Source organism: Notolabrus celidotus, chromosome 17, assembly GCF_009762535.1.
Source record: "Notolabrus celidotus isolate fNotCel1 chromosome 17, fNotCel1.pri, whole genome shotgun sequence".
In the NCBI taxonomy this organism is placed as follows: Eukaryota; Metazoa; Chordata; class Actinopteri; order Labriformes; family Labridae; genus Notolabrus; species Notolabrus celidotus.
In genome coordinates, this window is record NC_048288.1 from 21864361 (window position 1) to 21881927 (window position 17567).

Consider the following 17567-nt stretch of genomic DNA (forward strand, 5'->3'; position numbering starts at 1 on the left):
CTCAATTAGGAGACGGGAGATCATGCTCTCAGCAGTTTGGACTTGAACGCCTTATAAATGGAGGATGCTCCTCGTTTCAAAACCACATCAGACTTTATTAAAGGCAGAGGGGCCTCTGGTGTTTAGGGGCTTAGCATGAGTGTGTGAAAGCAGTTGGTTGCTCACCCCTCGGGATCACCCTCAGCAGTTGGGAATGGCCTAAAATAGACCGGGGCTCATGTCCTTTGAGAACCGCCAGAGATTTACTCTCATAGCAACGACAAACACCAAAAAGTTTGAGGCGCTCTTTTAAGGCCAACTTCACATCAAAAGGCCCACTCAGAGTGCAAAACAAATCTATGAGAAGCGTAAACAACCGCCACAGTGTGAGATATGTGGTGAGGATTCCCATGCTAAATACCACTTAGCTATAGACTGATCTAATCTGATCTATGGCTTGGATTTTTATTAGATGTAAAGACTGATTTGGCACCCATTATAAAGTGATATAATTTCTAAACACAACGGTTGCTCAAGCGGTTTTCACTTCCCTGTTTTCACTTCCTACTTTACTACTACTAGTCAGAGGCATATTGTGAAACTGCATATTAATCATTTTACACACACGAGGCTGAAATTTGTTGTGTAGGGGAGAGAGAGAGAGAGAGAGAGAGAGAGAGAGAGAGAGAGAGAGAGAGAGAGAGAGAGAGAGAGAGAGAGAGAGAGAGAGAGAGAGAGAGAGAGAGAGAGAGAGAGAGAGAAGACACTTTAAATATTTTTTGGGGGGGCCTGAAGATGCTGAACTTTAGAGGTAGGCCGTGTGAGATTATAATTGGTTACTCCGGTGCCAAATATCAATATTTTTCTTTCCAGATTTCCCGGCAAATTTGACCCACCACGACACAACTTCCTGACACCTCATGGTAGCATTTATGAAATGAATGAGGGGAATGTACACGGAGGTTAAAGCTGCTGTTGGTAGTCACGGAGTAAACATCTTTTCAGAGAGAGAGAGACTTTGAATGTCAATTCAAAATAGCCCCTCATCACAGATCGGCGTGTGCAATCATGACAGTGCCGGACTCATAACCAATCAGAGGACGTAGTAGGGGCCGCCCCTTAACCAATCAGAACAGAGGATTGGAGATTAGCTATGATTGGTCCGTCATAACGGGAACAAGGGGAATAATAACATTGCTTGATACAAAGACATTGGAAAACGCAGAGATTTTAGCAATAGTCTCAAATTACTCCACTTACCGATGAGTACAGACGGGTATTATGACCTTTTCTCCAAACCCAGCAGAAAAAAAGTAACGTTTTTTACACCATTCCTACCAACAGCAGCTTTAACTGGCTAAAGAAGATGTTCACAGCAGCACAATGGAAGAAGAAGACAGCAGGATAATGTCGAACTATGATGGAAGAAGTTAGGAGATGCACTCGTCACGTTTAAAACCAAAAGGAAAGTAAGAAGACTTAGAAGGCACTCAAGTCTGAGTGATGCACTTGCCTGTGATGGGTGGACTTCAAAAACCATGGAGACCTATGTAACACTCAGACTGTATATGAAATAGACGTAGTGTTCGTGGCTTCACCCATCTGTTTCTGAAGCGCTGTTTTGAAGCCAATCGTCGATGGGTGCCATATTGGAAATGCTGAACTCAACCTAACTTCATCCAAGCTAGTGTGAGGTTAGGTAAAACTAATCTTAAATATATCTTAAAAAATAAAGAGTTATAATAAAATTTGCCCCCTATTACAGTGTGTGTCCATAGAGAAATTAGCTATTCAGACATAAACCATGTTTGAAGCAGGCTGTGAACATGTTTATTATTGCTGCAAAGATTGTCTTTTTTAAATGGGTGTCTATGTGGTTTCTGGTGTTTCTGCAGCCAGCCTCAAGTGGACACTTGATGAACTGCAGTTTTTGGCACTTCCACAATGGGCTTCATATTTTGAGACCAGAGTTAGCCACTTTGTAACACTCTACTGCCTGTTTTATTGACAAAAAGTGGAAAATGTGCTTCAAAGCTTATACAGGGGCAGAAGTTTTACTGCTGAGTCACCGCATCGTGGGCCGTGCATTGCATCACATTGTATCGTATCATATCGTGAGTCACCTGACAATACAGAACTCTTCCACTCAGCATTGAACATCTGATGAAAAATCCAGATTTAGCAGCACCTTTCTCTGTGGTCTCACAAATGTCTGATGTAATCATCCACCGTTCCTCTTTTGGCTCCTTCTTTTGTGCAATGGTGACACCAGCATCGCATGAGAACAGATGACATGAACACGAGACAAAGTGATGCTCTAGCTACTTGAACTAAAAGATAAAAAGGGAGGAATGACAGACTAAAACATCCTCAAACTCCATTGTGCCGCTTGCCTTCATGAAGTCTAAATTTAGAAATAAGACCCCTGCATTTGAGGAATTAAATTGAGCGTAAGCCAGATCCACATTATCTTATTACTGCCTTCCACTATTTACACTGAATGACTTCAACAAAGATGACAAGTGTCCCCTCCTCAGCCTGAAAACCCTCCCATCTTCTCTGTAAGCAAATACACACCAGAACATAATACCTCTGTGGAAGAACGGATCACTTTTCTCAGACCCCACCTAAATAGGAAGAGCCTACACCTCCGCATCCACGCCCTGCCTGTTGCTGGAGTTTTCAGTTGTTGTTCTGGGTGGCCTTTTTTGCTTACAGCTACCAGCTCTAGCTGTGGCCACATCCAAGCAACCTGGGATCAAGAAAGCAGCAAAACGAGCTTTCAGGTTACCTCACAGTCTCTGAGAGCCTGGGGGGGATTTCCTAATGACTAATCCAAGTTTACAAAGCAGGAGGACTCCTAACGTGGACTACTACTGTACATTAAATCTGTCTGTGGTTTGGTTGTGTGTGGTGCCGGGCCATCATGGCATTAAGGAGTCAGTAAAAGAGACGATCTGAATCAAATCTAAATCAGGCCATGCAGTGTAATGGAGCTGTAAACCTTGTTGTAACTGCAGCCTTCTGGAAAAAATTATTGTTGCAGTCAAAATAGCAGATCATTTGTAAACCGCAAGATAATAACCCCAGACAGCCTGTGTCAGGGAGGTGAAATGGATACACCAGCTTCCTCTTGGTTTCCGTACATCCTGGCAAATATGAGCCTCAGGGTGCTGTCACAATAGGACTAAACAAGCCACTTGGGACCTCTGGGAGAGCCACGTGTTGGGACTTGTGTATGAGCATCTTGAGTGCATTCCAGGTTGCACGGCGATGCCATGGAAATCTGCACGAATCAGCGAGATATACGATAGAGGAGAAACAAGAAAGGAAAAAAAGCCTCATCGCTGACAAACAGCACACTCACGGTCCTCACACTGAGAGGACTCTGATGGAATACACAGGGAGTTCTTTCAGTGCCAGTCGAGACGCTTACAGATGACAATGCAAGTTACAGACCTCATTGAAACTCAGATGCATGGACTGGAGGGTACAGAAGGATTTAAAACTTCTGGAAATCGTGTAATATTTTTAAAATGTGCCCACAAATTGATATAATAATCCCACCTCAATTAAAAAAAAAGACTAGGCTGATTTTGACACCAGCAGTCAGTTCTGTCCAAGCGGCAACCTCCGGTCTCAAACTATGAAGCCCATGCGGAAGTGCTATAAACTGCAATTCATCGAGAATCCGCTTGAGGTTGGCTGCAGAAACACCGGAAATCACATAGACACCAATTTAAAAAAGACAATCTTTGCAGCATTAATAAACATGTTTACAGCCTGGTTCAAAAACGGCTTGGCCCTACATAGCTAGTTTCTCTATCGGCACACACTGTACGGGGCGTGAATTTTTTCTAACGCAATGGTTCAGAAGATATTAAGATTACGAGTTTTTGCCCAAATGAAGACACGACTGACTTGACTCCCAGACGGAAACACATAGCTGTTGGCTAGGAGCCTCAAACTCCGCCTCTTTACGTCACACTCTGCCTGGTTGAGTTCTGCATTTCCAACATGGCTGCCACCGACGATTGTCTTCAAAACAGTGTTCAGGAACAGATGGGTGACGTCACGGATACTACGTCCATTATTTATACAGTCTATGGTTCTGTCATAACAAATGAGAACAATCTACGGCAGATTTAGTAGAGACTGAATTCTGACTCTCGAGTTCTGACAGATTGGACTGTGTTCATAACGTCAGATAAATGGTCTGAATAATCTCAGATTTTTGTTGTCTTTCTGTCATATCTGACGGCTAAGCCTGTTTGCAGTATTAATAGCTTGTTGGTCAAATTTCCAACGTGCTGTCAGAAGACAAAATCTTATGAAGAAGCTCTATTTTCAGAGATTTAATCATCTGAAAAGTACCTTATGTGTTGGGACTGTAACTCTGGTCTTTACCTGTACAGCTGTCATATACTTTGTAACAGACAGACAGACAGACAGTGTATTTTGCATTTTCAAGCTTCATTTGTGTCTGCTTTTTAGAGAACTGAAAAAAGGAATGCTTCTCTCTGTTTTTCAGTTCAAGTTCAAGACATGGTTTGTTTGTTTGCACTACTGAAACTGTCACTATACATTAGAAGCTTAATCTAAAGTAATCAAAACCATAGTTGAAGCTCAATTGATCTGAATTTGGTTCTATGGATGTTTGAATGTGAATTGTCTTATAACACAGTTATATGGGTGATCAGTTGAATGGTTCTTCATGTGGGACCAATAACACTCATATGTTCAACCAGCTTTGTCAACAACATGGTCGACATCCATACAGAAGACAAACTAGCCACACTTGTTTTTTAGGGGTACAAATGTCAGGTCTAGAACTGCTAGTAAAGCTACAACATTATTTGGATCACTTGCGTAACGTTTTCTCCGTAACATGTCGTCAATTGAAAGCAAACATGCAAACTCCTCCGACGTCTGCTCTTTATTCTTCCCTGTATGATAAACAGCAACATGTATCAGCTGTAGATTAACATAACACGCTCTGAATCACTGTGAAAAAGTAAATCAGACAACTTAGCGGGACCAGAAACAGGCGACCCGACTATCAGAGAGACCACACTGCCCTCAAGCGTTTCGGAGGAGTTTTGCTGCGTGTCACAGACACATCGACGTAGAAGTGTGTAGTGCTCATGTCCGCGTCGAACACTGCTGCGTAGGGGAGATGCAGAAGTATCAACCAGCCCTAAGTGCCAAAGAGAAGCTATCTGACATTGGCTACATTTACATGAGACTTTTAATTCCTCTCCAATTCAGAATAAAAATTAAATCCTCTTTAAAAAGAATAAAAACGACCATGTAAACACCTAATTCCAAATTTAACTTAAATCTGAAGTAAGTGTCTGGTTTATTCAGATTTTAAATCCGAATTGAATAATTCCTTGATCATGTATACGTTCATTCCGCTTTAAATTAATTCCGTTCGTTCTGCGCATGCTCGTTCCCTTGTCCTGTCGCGATGAAGCACATATTCCGTGCTGGCGGACATATATTTCAGGCTGAGGTAGAGCAGCTGTTGCACTAACCGGTACTCTAACTCTCTTCTCCTCCTCAGCCGACGAAAGTGAAGCAGTATGTTTGTATTGAGCTGCTTATTCAAAACTATAATCAAAATCAAAGCGAAAGTTGTACTTATTGTGTGGTCTTCCATGTTGTAACCGAAAATAAAAGAAGCAGGAACTGGAGTCTGTTTTTTCCGGTAAATGTAAATTGGACTAATTGCACGCTACTGTCCAATCAGAACCCTTCCCTGGGCGGCAGTAGCTCAGTCCATAGGGACTTGGCTTGGGAACCGAAGGGTTGCCGGTTCGAGTCCCAGTATGAACGAAGTTTGGCAAGTGGACTGGTGGCTGGAGAGGTGCTGGTTCACTTGCCGAGGTGCCCTTGAGCAAGGCACCAAACCCCCAACTGCTCGGGGTGCGCTGGTTGATGGCAGCATCCTCACTCTGACATCTCTCCCTAAGTGCATGTCCACTGCATGTGTGTGCATGATTGTATGTATATACCAAAAACTGTACATGTATGCATGTCTGAAAAATAACACGAGTGAAAAAAATTGAATTTCCCCCTGGAGATTAATAAAGTACATTTCTTTCTTTCTTTTTTCCCAACCCCCACCTTAAGCTGAATTGAATAAAGACGATTAAACGTGTTTTCCATGTAAACCTCAATTCAGGATTACTATTTCATGTAAACACGAAGGAGAATACTTTAATTCCAAATTATTTAATTCTAAATAATTAATTCCGTATTAAAAAACATCATGTAACCATGGTCATTGAGGTGGTGGGTGTTACCATTTGTCATTTGTGCACAGACTCTTTGTACCTACTTTTCTACACTGTCAAGCTTACATGCACTGTAATAACAAAATCAATAAAAAGAATTGTGAAAGAAAGAAAAAAAAATCTACTTTTTTCAAGAAAGAAACCAGCACTTAATAAATGTGTTCCATAGTGTTGCCTTTTTGAGCCTTGACAGACTGCTGCGGTCAAGTCACAGGTACACATCCTCATTTTCACACTGCCATAACCAATAAAAGAAACCCCCCCCCAACCATTATGAACTAATAAAGAAAAGCACCACTGAAACTTCACACATCTTTTCTACAGAATGAGGAAGTCAAATCACTCACTCCATATGAGAAATGATAGCAAATATATCAACCACAAACAGCCTCGATGGACATTTTTTACAGAAGTGGGAGGAGATGTCATCACAGAGTTGTCTGTGCGATGCTCGGTGATGACTTTGCTTTTGTTTTTAGACTTCACTGTGACAACACTGAGGTAAATCAAAATATGCAGTTTTTTTTCATTCTTCCTCTTTTTTTACCCTGGTCTTTGTGTATGAACTGAAAGGTTGAATACCTATTTCAGGAGGTGACCTGAGGTATCATATATATAGAAAGTACCTTTGTTATTGACTCTTTAAACATCGGAGCATGCATGAGCAGTGAAGGGGAAACATGTCAGGCTGAAAAAATGGAACCATGAAAGAAAAAGAGGAAATGGAAATGTAATAACTGAGATAAATAAGGGTGGGACAATTGCAACGAAAATCACCTTTTTTTCTGATCTTCAGTAGAAACCTAGAGAACCTAAACAGATGAGATTCCTGTGCTTGTCTTTGGACTGGGGACATTTTCAGCCGCAGTAGCTTTTTGGCTATTAAGGATATGCACAGTTGGTATTTTCCCGCAGGCTGTGGCAACAGATTTGGCTGCTTGAGGCCGCCGGTATCATACAGACAGGCAGCGAGGAAGAGGCGAGGGCCAGGATGTTAAACCAAGAGGGCTCATCCCTGCTTCATAAGCCTACAGAGTAATATTATCACAAAAAGAGCATGAGGGGTAATCTGAGTCAACAGTATCTATAAATAGGACACAGAAATAAGGCCACATCACCATAATATTCACATGCAAAGCTAAATAGTGTATCAGCATTTGAGGGGTAACAGCTTTTTCGCCATAGGTTTCATCAAACTGGCCTCTCTTCACCAACAAGCAGGTCTCCTCTCCACAGAGAGCACACCAAATGTCTTCCTCCCCCTCACCTCCCTGAAACCTAAATGAGAGACTGTGAAGAGGTCTGTCAGTGTGACAATAATTACAGAAGCTGTACTATTCAGCAGCTGCAGTAAAAAAAAAGACCCCCCTTAAAGGCACATATGGTGCTAACCCCCTCTAAATCATCCACATTTAACCCACCGCGTATCTCCAAATTTAAATCAGTGAGATAAAATCCCCCCCCCCAGCCGTATTAATGTGCTGATTGTTCCATGGCGCTGTTGAGCAAGTTTTGTAACAAACATAAGCCAGAAGAGCTTGCCAACAATTACAAAACCTTATCGCCTATTGTGCTGCTGAAGCATGACATTTAGTCTGGCTCTGGTTGTGTGAGGTAGAAACAATGTTAGGAGATAATCAGAGGGAGGAAGTACAAACACACACACACACACCAAAACAGGCAAATACCGTGTGTGTGAAACCGTTTCTTACTATTACTGGTGTCCCTTGGTAGACAAAAGTTCAGACATTTCCCTGAGGTTGTGCAGGTGTGAGTTTCTGTCTTTGAATAAGAACAGTAACTCTTATTAGATATCCAAAGCATCACTTTAGGCTTTCAGGAAATACAATGAAAATGAGGTCCAGCAACATATCTCTGTCCTGACTTCTGCAATTCAATTTATCTGTATTTTAGTTACCAATAAATTGACATCCCTAATTTAAAGAGATTTACCGTATTTGTTTTTAATACTTTAATCTGGGAATCTTTCACTTTTCATTTCTCTATAATTGTTCTGAAATTTCCACACAGGGTATTTTTGTGTGGTCATTTTAGTTTTTTTGCAAGCTGTGGGAAAAAAAAGTGTTCAGTGGTTTTATGCGAGTTACAACATACCTTAGAAATTAAAAAGGATTACTTTGTTTACAAAGAAATAAAAGAGAAAAATATACATTGCAACTGTCCATATCTGAGCATTGAAATAAAATGAATAGTTATTTAAATTTTGAGTTCAATCCAGTTTACTGAGTGAATCGTATAGTGACCCAAAAATCAGTGGTTTGAGTGTCTCGTTACACCCCTACATATTTCCCTTCTAATCATGACAACCTGCAGAGGCACTAATCCCAAGCTCCACCTTTCAGAGGCATTTTGTATTCTTCAGTAAAGTCATCATATTAACTCATTATCTCATAGCCTATAGCTCTGGGGTGTCAAACATGCGGCCCTCGGGCCTAAACCGTCCTGCAAGAGGTTCCAATCCGGCCCGCGGGATGACTTTGCAAAGTGAAAAAATTACAGAAAAGTCATTAACTGCAATTTTTCAATTAAAGTAACTACTATTTCAAGTTTGTCCTAAAATCAAACAGCTGACTGAGCTCACCTGAACAGCACTCAGAGACTTTTTTTTCTCAATGTGAGGAAAAAGAATATTTGCAGTTTGCATACTCCAGTAGAAATTCATAGACTTTTTGGACCCCTGCATACCACACTGTCCAGCAAGCGAACTGCTCATGCTGGAGCTGGGGGGTCCTTAATAGTCAACTTAACCTTCTTCATTATTATAATTTATCTGTTCTTTTGCTGTAAATGGGTAACCTTTGTGTTTGGTGTAGGGATAGACCGATTATCGGCCGGGCCAATTATTGGCGCCGATATTCGGCATTTTGACGTGTATCGGCATCAGCCTTTTTTAAAAATCTTACGGCCGATAAGAGATCAATTTAAAACTGGTTTATATTGTCTCGAAATTCACTAAATCACGTGGCAGAAATGACATTGTCCGCAGAAACCGTAGCCTAGGTTAGGTTCCATTTCTCTCCGCAGTTTCTCATTGCAGGGGACGAGCTGAGCAGCATCTGTTGTGGCCCCTACAATTACTAGTGATTTAAAACTCATACAACCCCACTTCAAAAACACTGGAATATCCCCATAAAACAAAGATATGTGATCTGAAAGCTGTTTAATAAACATATACTTAAAGGCATTTAAACAAAGTTAAGTTTGGAGTTTGTATTATTCAAAATTTTGCCGCCAATATTTCCCCTTTACTGCAAATGAGTATAGGCTCCAAATATCAGTTATCGGCCTCCTTGACTACTAATAATCAGTATCAGTATCGGCCCTGAAAAAAACATATCAGTCTATCACTAGTTTGGTGTGTTCACAGCAGGTTTCAGTGCTTAAAGAATATAGTATTTGGCCCCACTATGAGACTCATCATGGTGAAAAATACAACAGCTGTTTTTGTAAAAAAGTTAGTTCCTCAAATGTAAACATTTTCAGAATGCACTTTTTTGCAGTAAAACAAAGGGAAGAATTTGGAGTTTATATGTTATGTTAGGATTTTACTGGTCCGGCCCACTTCAGATCAACTTGGGCTGTATGTGGCCCCTGAGCTGAAATAAGTTTGACGCCCCTGGTCTAGCTGGATATGATGTTATCTATATCATGGGCAATGTATGAGGGATCATATCATGAGCTACCCTGCAATCCCCACCAATTATTCTCTAAATCTAATGCAGCAACAAAATGCAGCAACAAAATCCCTTGTGAGTATGCAAAAAAAAAAAGTACAGTCACAATAATACCAGTTCATGCATTTACAATCAAAGCCAACAAACAGCCTGTTTGATACAGGAGGAGATGAATGTCAAGGAATGCTTCCATCGTGACCATAAGCAAGCTGGATCAAGCAACACCCGGCGACTTGAGTCTGAGCCAATGGAGCCAATGTAGCAGAGATCATAAAAGCAACAAAAGATACAGCCCAGCCTCGGATGTAATGACGGTATTTCCATTTGTAAAACGATTCATGACAACGAGTTCAGGCCATTCCCCCCCCCTCCCAGGAATTAACGCCTTAACGTGGTGCAGTGCACGAAATGAAGTGTAACCCCATTTTACTTGGTTGGTGTTGCAGTTTTATCAGATAACTTAGAGTGTGACACGCTGTCATGCTATCTAACTTGGCTAGCCTGACTCAGATGATTCAGAAAATAGTCCCAGTAGTCTCAGATATCTGATTTACGGGCAGCTGGGGGAACAGAGTGTTGGCCATGTTGGCACAGACTGGGTTTTGTCTGGGTGAACAGTTAGCTGCTAGCCGACCTGACTTGTAACGTTACTCGGTGAATTGAAGGGAACCAGCTAGCCTGTAGCTGTGGTGAGAAAACATTAGTATGGCAGCCTGTCTCTGAAAAGCTTCCCCCCTCTCAGCTTGGATTCATCCCCTGCTCAGTCACACCACGTCTTCTTACCCGATATCTGATGATGGCCACCTCTTCTTGTCCTCCTTTTGGGGGGGTGGGGGGTAATCAACGTGAAGAATCAAACTAGACCTGGATGCTCTCTAATGGTATCCAGACTCCTAGCAAGCAGCCAGTTAATGTTCCACTCCAGAGAGCTAGCCTAGCTGATGAGACGCTGTGCCCCGTTGGAATAGCATTTCTGTATCAAAGCATGTCATTGCTCAGCAGCAGCACAGCTAGGCTAACAGCAAACTGCACAAGCTGTTGAGGCTCCAGGTCCCGCCTACTCGCGTCTGATTGGCTGTGGAAGAAAATGCTGTGTTATGATTGGCTGAGGGCGTTGTCATTGAATCACACTGCAGCTGCTGATGTTTTGAGTTCCCATGATGAGCATCCATCATGATTTTCGAAGTGAAAGGCCAGTGAGTGAAACTAATCACTTACTTTATTTTATTTTATTTTATTTTATTTTATTTTATTTTATTTTATTTTATTTTATTCTGTTTTATTTTATTTTATTTTTATTTTTATTTTTATTTTTTATTTTATTTTATTTTATTTTATTATATTTTACCCTTGTCATTGCTATAATTATTGTTATTATAATTTTAAACTGTTAGTACATTGTTGTATTCCCCTGTCCTGTGTTGTAAGCTGTTGTAACAAAAGAATTTCCCTCAACCGGGGACAAATAAAGTATATCTTATCTTATCTTATCTTGTCTTTTTATAGACACATATTCATGAAAGGAAGATAGGAGCATTGTTGTGTCATTGAATACTGCTATATTCCACGTTTTAACCCAGGGGTTCCCAAACTTTTCAGCCTGTGACCCCAAAAATTATAGGTGACAAAGACTTGAGACCCCCACTGTCCCTCAAAGTGATTTAATGTGGCTTCATTTAGCTGGTCTGCAGAAAATTAGTCTACCCATATGAGCATTATTTATTTTGATTTCACCTTTATTTTACCAGGAATAGCCCCTTTGAGATGCAAAGTCTCTTTTACAAGGAGCATAAAAAGTTTCCCAAAGAGAACAAGACAAAACTTATAGTGACAAGTAACTAATGCATCAATTTATAAGTTAGCATTGTTAAGCTCTAAAACATGTGCACAAGCTGATCAGATGATACTTTTTCCCAGTTTCTAAAACTGGGATAAAGCATGTGGCTGTTTTTCCTGTGCCATCATGAATTCAAGGTTCAAGGATTCAAGGTTTTTTTATTGTCATACCAACACAAGCTGTCACATGAGATGGGATGGTATAAAGTATGGTATAAGGCCACAATAAGACACACAATTAAAAAAGAGAAAACAAGCAAGAGCATTAACCTACTGCTACTGATGCTTTTGATAAGTAACTGTTCACTGACCCTAAACTTAGGACTCATCTGGCAAAAAGAAAGGCAGAAAACGAATTACCTTTTCTATTTTCAAGTTGATGTTTTTTTAAGTTTAGCTACTATTTTTGTTTGTTTTTTTTTACTCTAATTGGTAAAATGTACTATTTTTAGATAACTTTAAAAAAAAAAACATTCTGGAAGACACCTCAAGACCCCCTATTTTTGTCTCGCCATCCTCAAGGGTGTCCCTGGTCCCGACCCACACTTTTGGAACCCCTGTTTTAACCTAGTGATTCAGCTCACAATCAGCTGTCCCACAGAAAAGTTGGACGCAAGTCTTTCCAAGCCCTGAATGGGGCTCATCTATATCCCTGTTTAAATTTTTGAAAACAAAAAGAAATGCATGTTTATACAAGTCTATTTTAAGCCAATTACTTAATCTGAACAAGTGAAAGGATGCGTCTGTCAGTAATTAGATTACATTAAAAGTGATTTGCAACTTCTTTTCACAATGATAAGCCTAAATGTTGACTGGCATTATTTAAATCTTGTCCTTACTTAATCAATGATGGCCTTAAAGTTGAACTGGTGATAAAAAGCTTTGTGGCTTTGAGCCTTTCATAAAATTGCTCAGTCATCTTTACTCTGCAGCAAAGATACACATAGACACACATTGAAAAACTCATCATCAAATTCCATTCAGGCCCCTCCAGGGAAGTTATATTCTAATAAACATGTCTGCGGTGAATAGAGTTGCAGTGTAATTTGGAAGGTTTTGCAGTGCGCTGCAGGATGCAGTCTATTTCCTGCTCAAACAGATGGGCCTCCCCTGCAGGTATTCTGCTTTCTGCACCCAAAACCCCTTTTGAAAACAAGACTGTAATACTACACATACATGATACAGTAATAAACAAGACATGCAACTGAGACTGCACTCACTTTATCTCTGTTTATTCAACGTTTTAAGGTTGAAAGTTATCTGTAACTACTGACAATAAATTAAAAAAACATGGTGGACAGAGTGCACCTTTGCAGTTAGAGTGTCATGTGTGGAGAAAGGAAGGAGGACCAAAGATGCAGACTTAAAATAAACCAGAAATCAGACAGAACACAACAAAGAAACACAAAACAAAAGCAACTCATGACATCAAGAAAATGTCACATTATTATGAGTTTGGCTGTGGTTCAGCCTCTGGTTGAAAATCAATTGTGCTTGTCATGAATGTATTGGTCGTGGCAAGAAACACCTCTATTATGACTGTGGTTATCACACAACATTTTATTATTTCCTGTTTCAATAAAATATGTTTAACATTCAACAGAGTGTTATGAATTAGTAACACTTTATCAGGTGATAATGTGTTTACAATGAGCTGTAAATTTGTCCAATTACTACTCCTGCTAAGAAAATGAAAAGAGCCCGGATGAACAGTATATAATCTTTTCAAACAATAGCAATGCATTAATTTTCCTTAGCTGCACGTTGTTAACCACAGGATGCTTTGGTCAGAACAATTTCAGTTAGAGTTCTGTTGTCGCTCTGCAAGTACTAAAGTGGATTGTGAATGCCACCTGCTGGGCTGTTAGTGGAACATCAGTGTCTTTTCAATTTTAAAACCAACATGCAACACTTCCCCTTTCATCCTCTCTGCATTCTCATTATCCCTTTATTTCGACCCAGTGCTGTTTTGCCATGCCTCAGGGGAATCAGAGTCTGACTTGGTTTTCTACGCAGTGCTGGTGAGTCAACACAGAAAAGCAGAAGGGTCAGTCGTTGTTAAAGAGGACTTTAATTCAATACAGAGCACCTGCCTCTGGGCATTAGTCTGATATGCGTCTGAAAGTAAACAGAAGCCACGTCCAGAGATGTAATCACTAGTGTTGAATATCAAACTGCTGCTGGGGCCAGAACCACGAGAGAGGCAGTAAGAAAGCACTGAAAGCTTTTAGAGTCTGCCATGAAGTTGAGATCTAAATAATAAGAACTGTCCAAGTTATGCTGCACATGACCGGGCCTCAATGACATGCACAGAAGTCCACCCCTGCTCATATGCTGGCTTCTCTGTAAGGGTTTTTATTAAACACATTGCACCTTCCCTGTGAGCAATAAATTAAGGCTCAAACGCATGAATGGAACGTAGGTGGTATTTTTTGTTTATTGTTTCATTCCTTGTACGTTGTGCAAATGATTTCTGGGCTGACATTTACACATTATGACAAGTGTGGCAGTGTGACAACAGACCTTGTTGATGTTACTATTACAAAAGCTACTGTGCTGGACCAAAAGAAATCACAGAAAAATAAACCAACCCTTGCTTTTTGCTGACATTTTGGTCGTTGACACTGTAACATTAAAGCAGTACTAACAGGTAGAAACTGTCACCATATTACACTTGTCTTTTATTTCACACACACATATTAAGACATTAGTTACACAAAACTGGCACCCTTCCCACAACACAACAATACAAAATCATCAGACATTCTTTAAATTGCACAACCAAGCAACATTGTAAACAAACACACTGACGAAAATCCAAACTCATTTGATGGGCGAGTCGAGGATCTCTTGATAATCCTGTCTGATGGCCCTGCTCACCCTGTACAGCTTGACTCCTGTGAGTGTGAACACACTGACCATGATGACCAGGCCTCCAATGACATCATAGATAGACGGGACCATCCTCAGAACAATGAGCTGGAGGAACATGGCGACTACGATCTCCAGGTGCTGCACGGTGCTAACTAAGGCTGGATGAAACCTGTTAAGAGCATAGTAGACTCCGAGGAACGCCACAGTGGAGCAGATACAGATCCCGATTAAATAGCCCCAGGTTTCCCCATCCAGAGGGATGATTGGCTCCTGCATGACGAACATGGTGGACGCCCCCCACACTGTGCCCGTCCAGCCGAAAGTAAAGAGGGCCGTCCACATGCTGACGCGCTCCTTGATGGCTCTGTAGACGATCATGGAGAGGGCGGCCGTTAAACCGGCCATTACTGTCATTGTGTAGCCAAAGGCCTCCTTCCAAAACCCCAACCTGGACTTCTCCTCGTCTGCTACGTTGGGCACCATCACCAGGCACAAGCCGAACACGCTCCCCACCACTGTGACCACGTCCGTGTAACCAAGCCGCTCATCCAGCAGCAGGAAGGCCAGAACTGCGCTGAAGACCGTGGTGGAGGCCCGCCACATGATGGTGCCATTACTAGGTGGAACTATGGCGAAAGAGGTGTATGCGCAGGTGATGGAGATTACGTTACACACGCCGTAGAAGAAGAGCCGCAGCCGGTAGCCCTTGGGGCCAAACGGGGCCTCATGGTAGTAGAAGACCACCAGGATAGACAGCACTTGTATCACAGAGCGGATGAAGAGCAGCTCCAGGGAGGGCACTTTAGAGCGGTCGGCTGCTAAACGAGTAATCAATGCAACACAACCGTGAGCCACAGCCGCCCCGAACAACGCCATCCAAGTCACCCTGGAGGCCAACACATTCGCCTCACCGAAGCTGGCCAGTTGACCCCCTACCCCCTTGTCTTTTTGCACACTTGGCGGCCGAGGCGGGGTCTCCATGGTGCCAAAGAAAGTCCTGCCTCCTTTGCTGTCCGACACCAGTCTCTTTCCCACATTTGCTTCAGCAAAGGCGCCAAAATCCTCGAAAGAGGGCGCATCATCGTAGCCTTCATCCCCAGGCTGGGGGAAGTGAGTGGCATATTTCACTGTCACTGTGTCTGGGTGGATCTTAACCCGCTTCTTTGATCCGTACTGCAGGGAGGATGAGGATAAATCCATGTTTCTTTATGTGTCAGAATCTAGGAATAAAATGGAAACGGTTGCAGTGTTAATGAGTTAGAAATTATACGCAAATATTACTACCCTGTGGTGAGATTATATTCCACTAATGAGCCAAGACAGTCTTTCTTAAGGGAAATGTTTGCATGATTCAATCCTTATATTTTCACACTATCCACCCCTAACACCCACCCACACGTACACACATGCTGGCACACACTTGGATGCACACAGTCAAAGCACACACTTATCACCCCTATCTCACTTACCTTACTACCCTGCCTGTAGCCTTACAGAACACTTGTATTGTGTTACTTCTATATATATCCCATGCAAGCTCGTATAAAACCGAGCAGCACACACTGTGAGGCTGATGCAGTCTGATGGGGATGAAATTACATAACAGGAAACCACACAGGGGACAATACATGAATGTGGGCCACTTGTGAGAAGGATGGAGTTGCACAGCAGAAAATGGCAAAACATGGGGAAGGAGAAAAGCATGAAAGGGTTAAACAGTGTTGAGTAGTTTGGAAGGTCCCTTATCTGGAGAGATTGAAAGATTGGATTTTCTCAACAGCGATGCCATTAAGTGTAAGGATGAGATTACCAGTAAAAGCCATACTATAACTAAAGACACGATCAAGTTTAAGATTAAGATTAAGATTATCATCACTATTGCACTAATTTATTCAATTTCCTGAAACACAGCATGGTTCAAAACCACAAGGGGGCAGATAGACACTCACATTTGCCTCTAACATGCGGCTTCCCTTCCTTTTTTGAAATGCACATTAATAGAACTTGATTCTGAATAATAAACGATGTAGTTGGAAAACAGAATGAGGGATACCCCCTTCATAAAAAAGACACATTTGACGTTTTCGAAGCCAATACCCGGGATTAAAGAATACTGTAAGCACATAAAGCCATTTTTACAAAGGTTTAGGACCTTTTGACAAAACCAGTCGACATAAAATTATTTCCTGGAATTCGCGGGAAATAAATTACAGTTTCTGTTTGTGTTTGTCACTAAAATAGCGGAATAAAAGTCTGTAAATGCTAAAAAAAAAAAAAAAAATGTAGTTAATTTAGATTGAAAGTGGTGGGTTGGATAGTCTTCCTCACTACCTTCTGTAAAAATCCTTATCAATGAATACTGACGTGTTTGCATGAAACTGAGTGCAGCTAGAGAGAGAAAAAACACATTTCATCTTACCGTTTGTTCCTTTGATAGTTCCTATGTTGCATAGAGGACTTTCCTTATCATAAATAAATATCTCGTTTCATTTCTTCATCCTTACATTCGCTTATCTGCCATTTCCCCATCTTCCTCTTCGACTGGAGCGCCTCTTGCTGCCAATTTGCTCTCCACGCTGCCGATGGACGCGGATTTCTCGTCTACTGCTGGAGAAGCTGCTGTTGCTGAGGGTGATGATGAGGATGATGATGATGATGAAGCTCAAGTGAAGAAGTGGGGGGAAGGAGGGAGAGAAAAAAAATCCAGAGAGAGAAGCAACTGTCACTGTCACAGCCAGTGGTTTCTCCTCCTCCTCCTCCTCCTCCTCTTTTTCCTCCTCGAGACTGATTTCCACTTCCAGCCGCTCATATTCGTCATCTCTCAGGAGGGAAAGGGGAAGTGCGTTGGTCAGTCATCATCAGCATCACCACATTCATCATGTTC

General features: G+C 41.5%; 2 protein-coding genes across 6 annotated transcripts in view; both read right to left on the reverse strand.

Annotated features, from left to right (window-relative positions):
* nck1b (NCK adaptor protein 1b) overlaps positions 1-11027 on the reverse strand; it is a 47612-nt gene extending 36585 nt beyond the window's left edge. For both annotated transcript variants that reach the window (XM_034706393.1, XM_034706392.1), the window contains exon 1: positions 10757-11027. The gene's annotated coding sequence lies outside the window, so the exon portion shown is untranslated. The remainder of the gene's footprint in view (positions 1-10756) is intronic.
* A 3194-nt stretch (positions 11028-14221) lies between these two features.
* On the reverse strand, positions 14222-17525 carry slc35g2b (solute carrier family 35 member G2b). Of its 4 annotated transcripts, none has more exons than XM_034706553.1 (2): positions 17188-17525; positions 14222-15903 (listed from the first exon to the last, which is right to left on the reverse strand). In XM_034706553.1, exon 2 carries the CDS (start codon positions 15881-15883, stop codon positions 14633-14635), a length of 1251 nt encoding a protein of 416 aa, XP_034562444.1. In that variant the 5' UTR covers positions 15884-15903; positions 17188-17525; the 3' UTR covers positions 14222-14632. The 4 variants fall into 4 exon arrangements, with proteins under 4 accessions (XP_034562444.1, XP_034562443.1, XP_034562446.1 ...); XM_034706552.1 differs by having other exon boundaries at positions 17103-17524; XM_034706555.1 differs by lacking the exon at positions 17188-17525 and adding an exon at positions 16633-16731.
* Between the last annotated feature and the right edge of the window lie 42 nt (positions 17526-17567).

Excerpts from the sequence above, each read along its gene's own strand:
- slc35g2b (XM_034706553.1), bottom strand. The coding sequence starts at position 15,883 with ATGGATTTATCCTCATCCTCCCTGCAGTACGGATCAAAGAAGCGGGTT.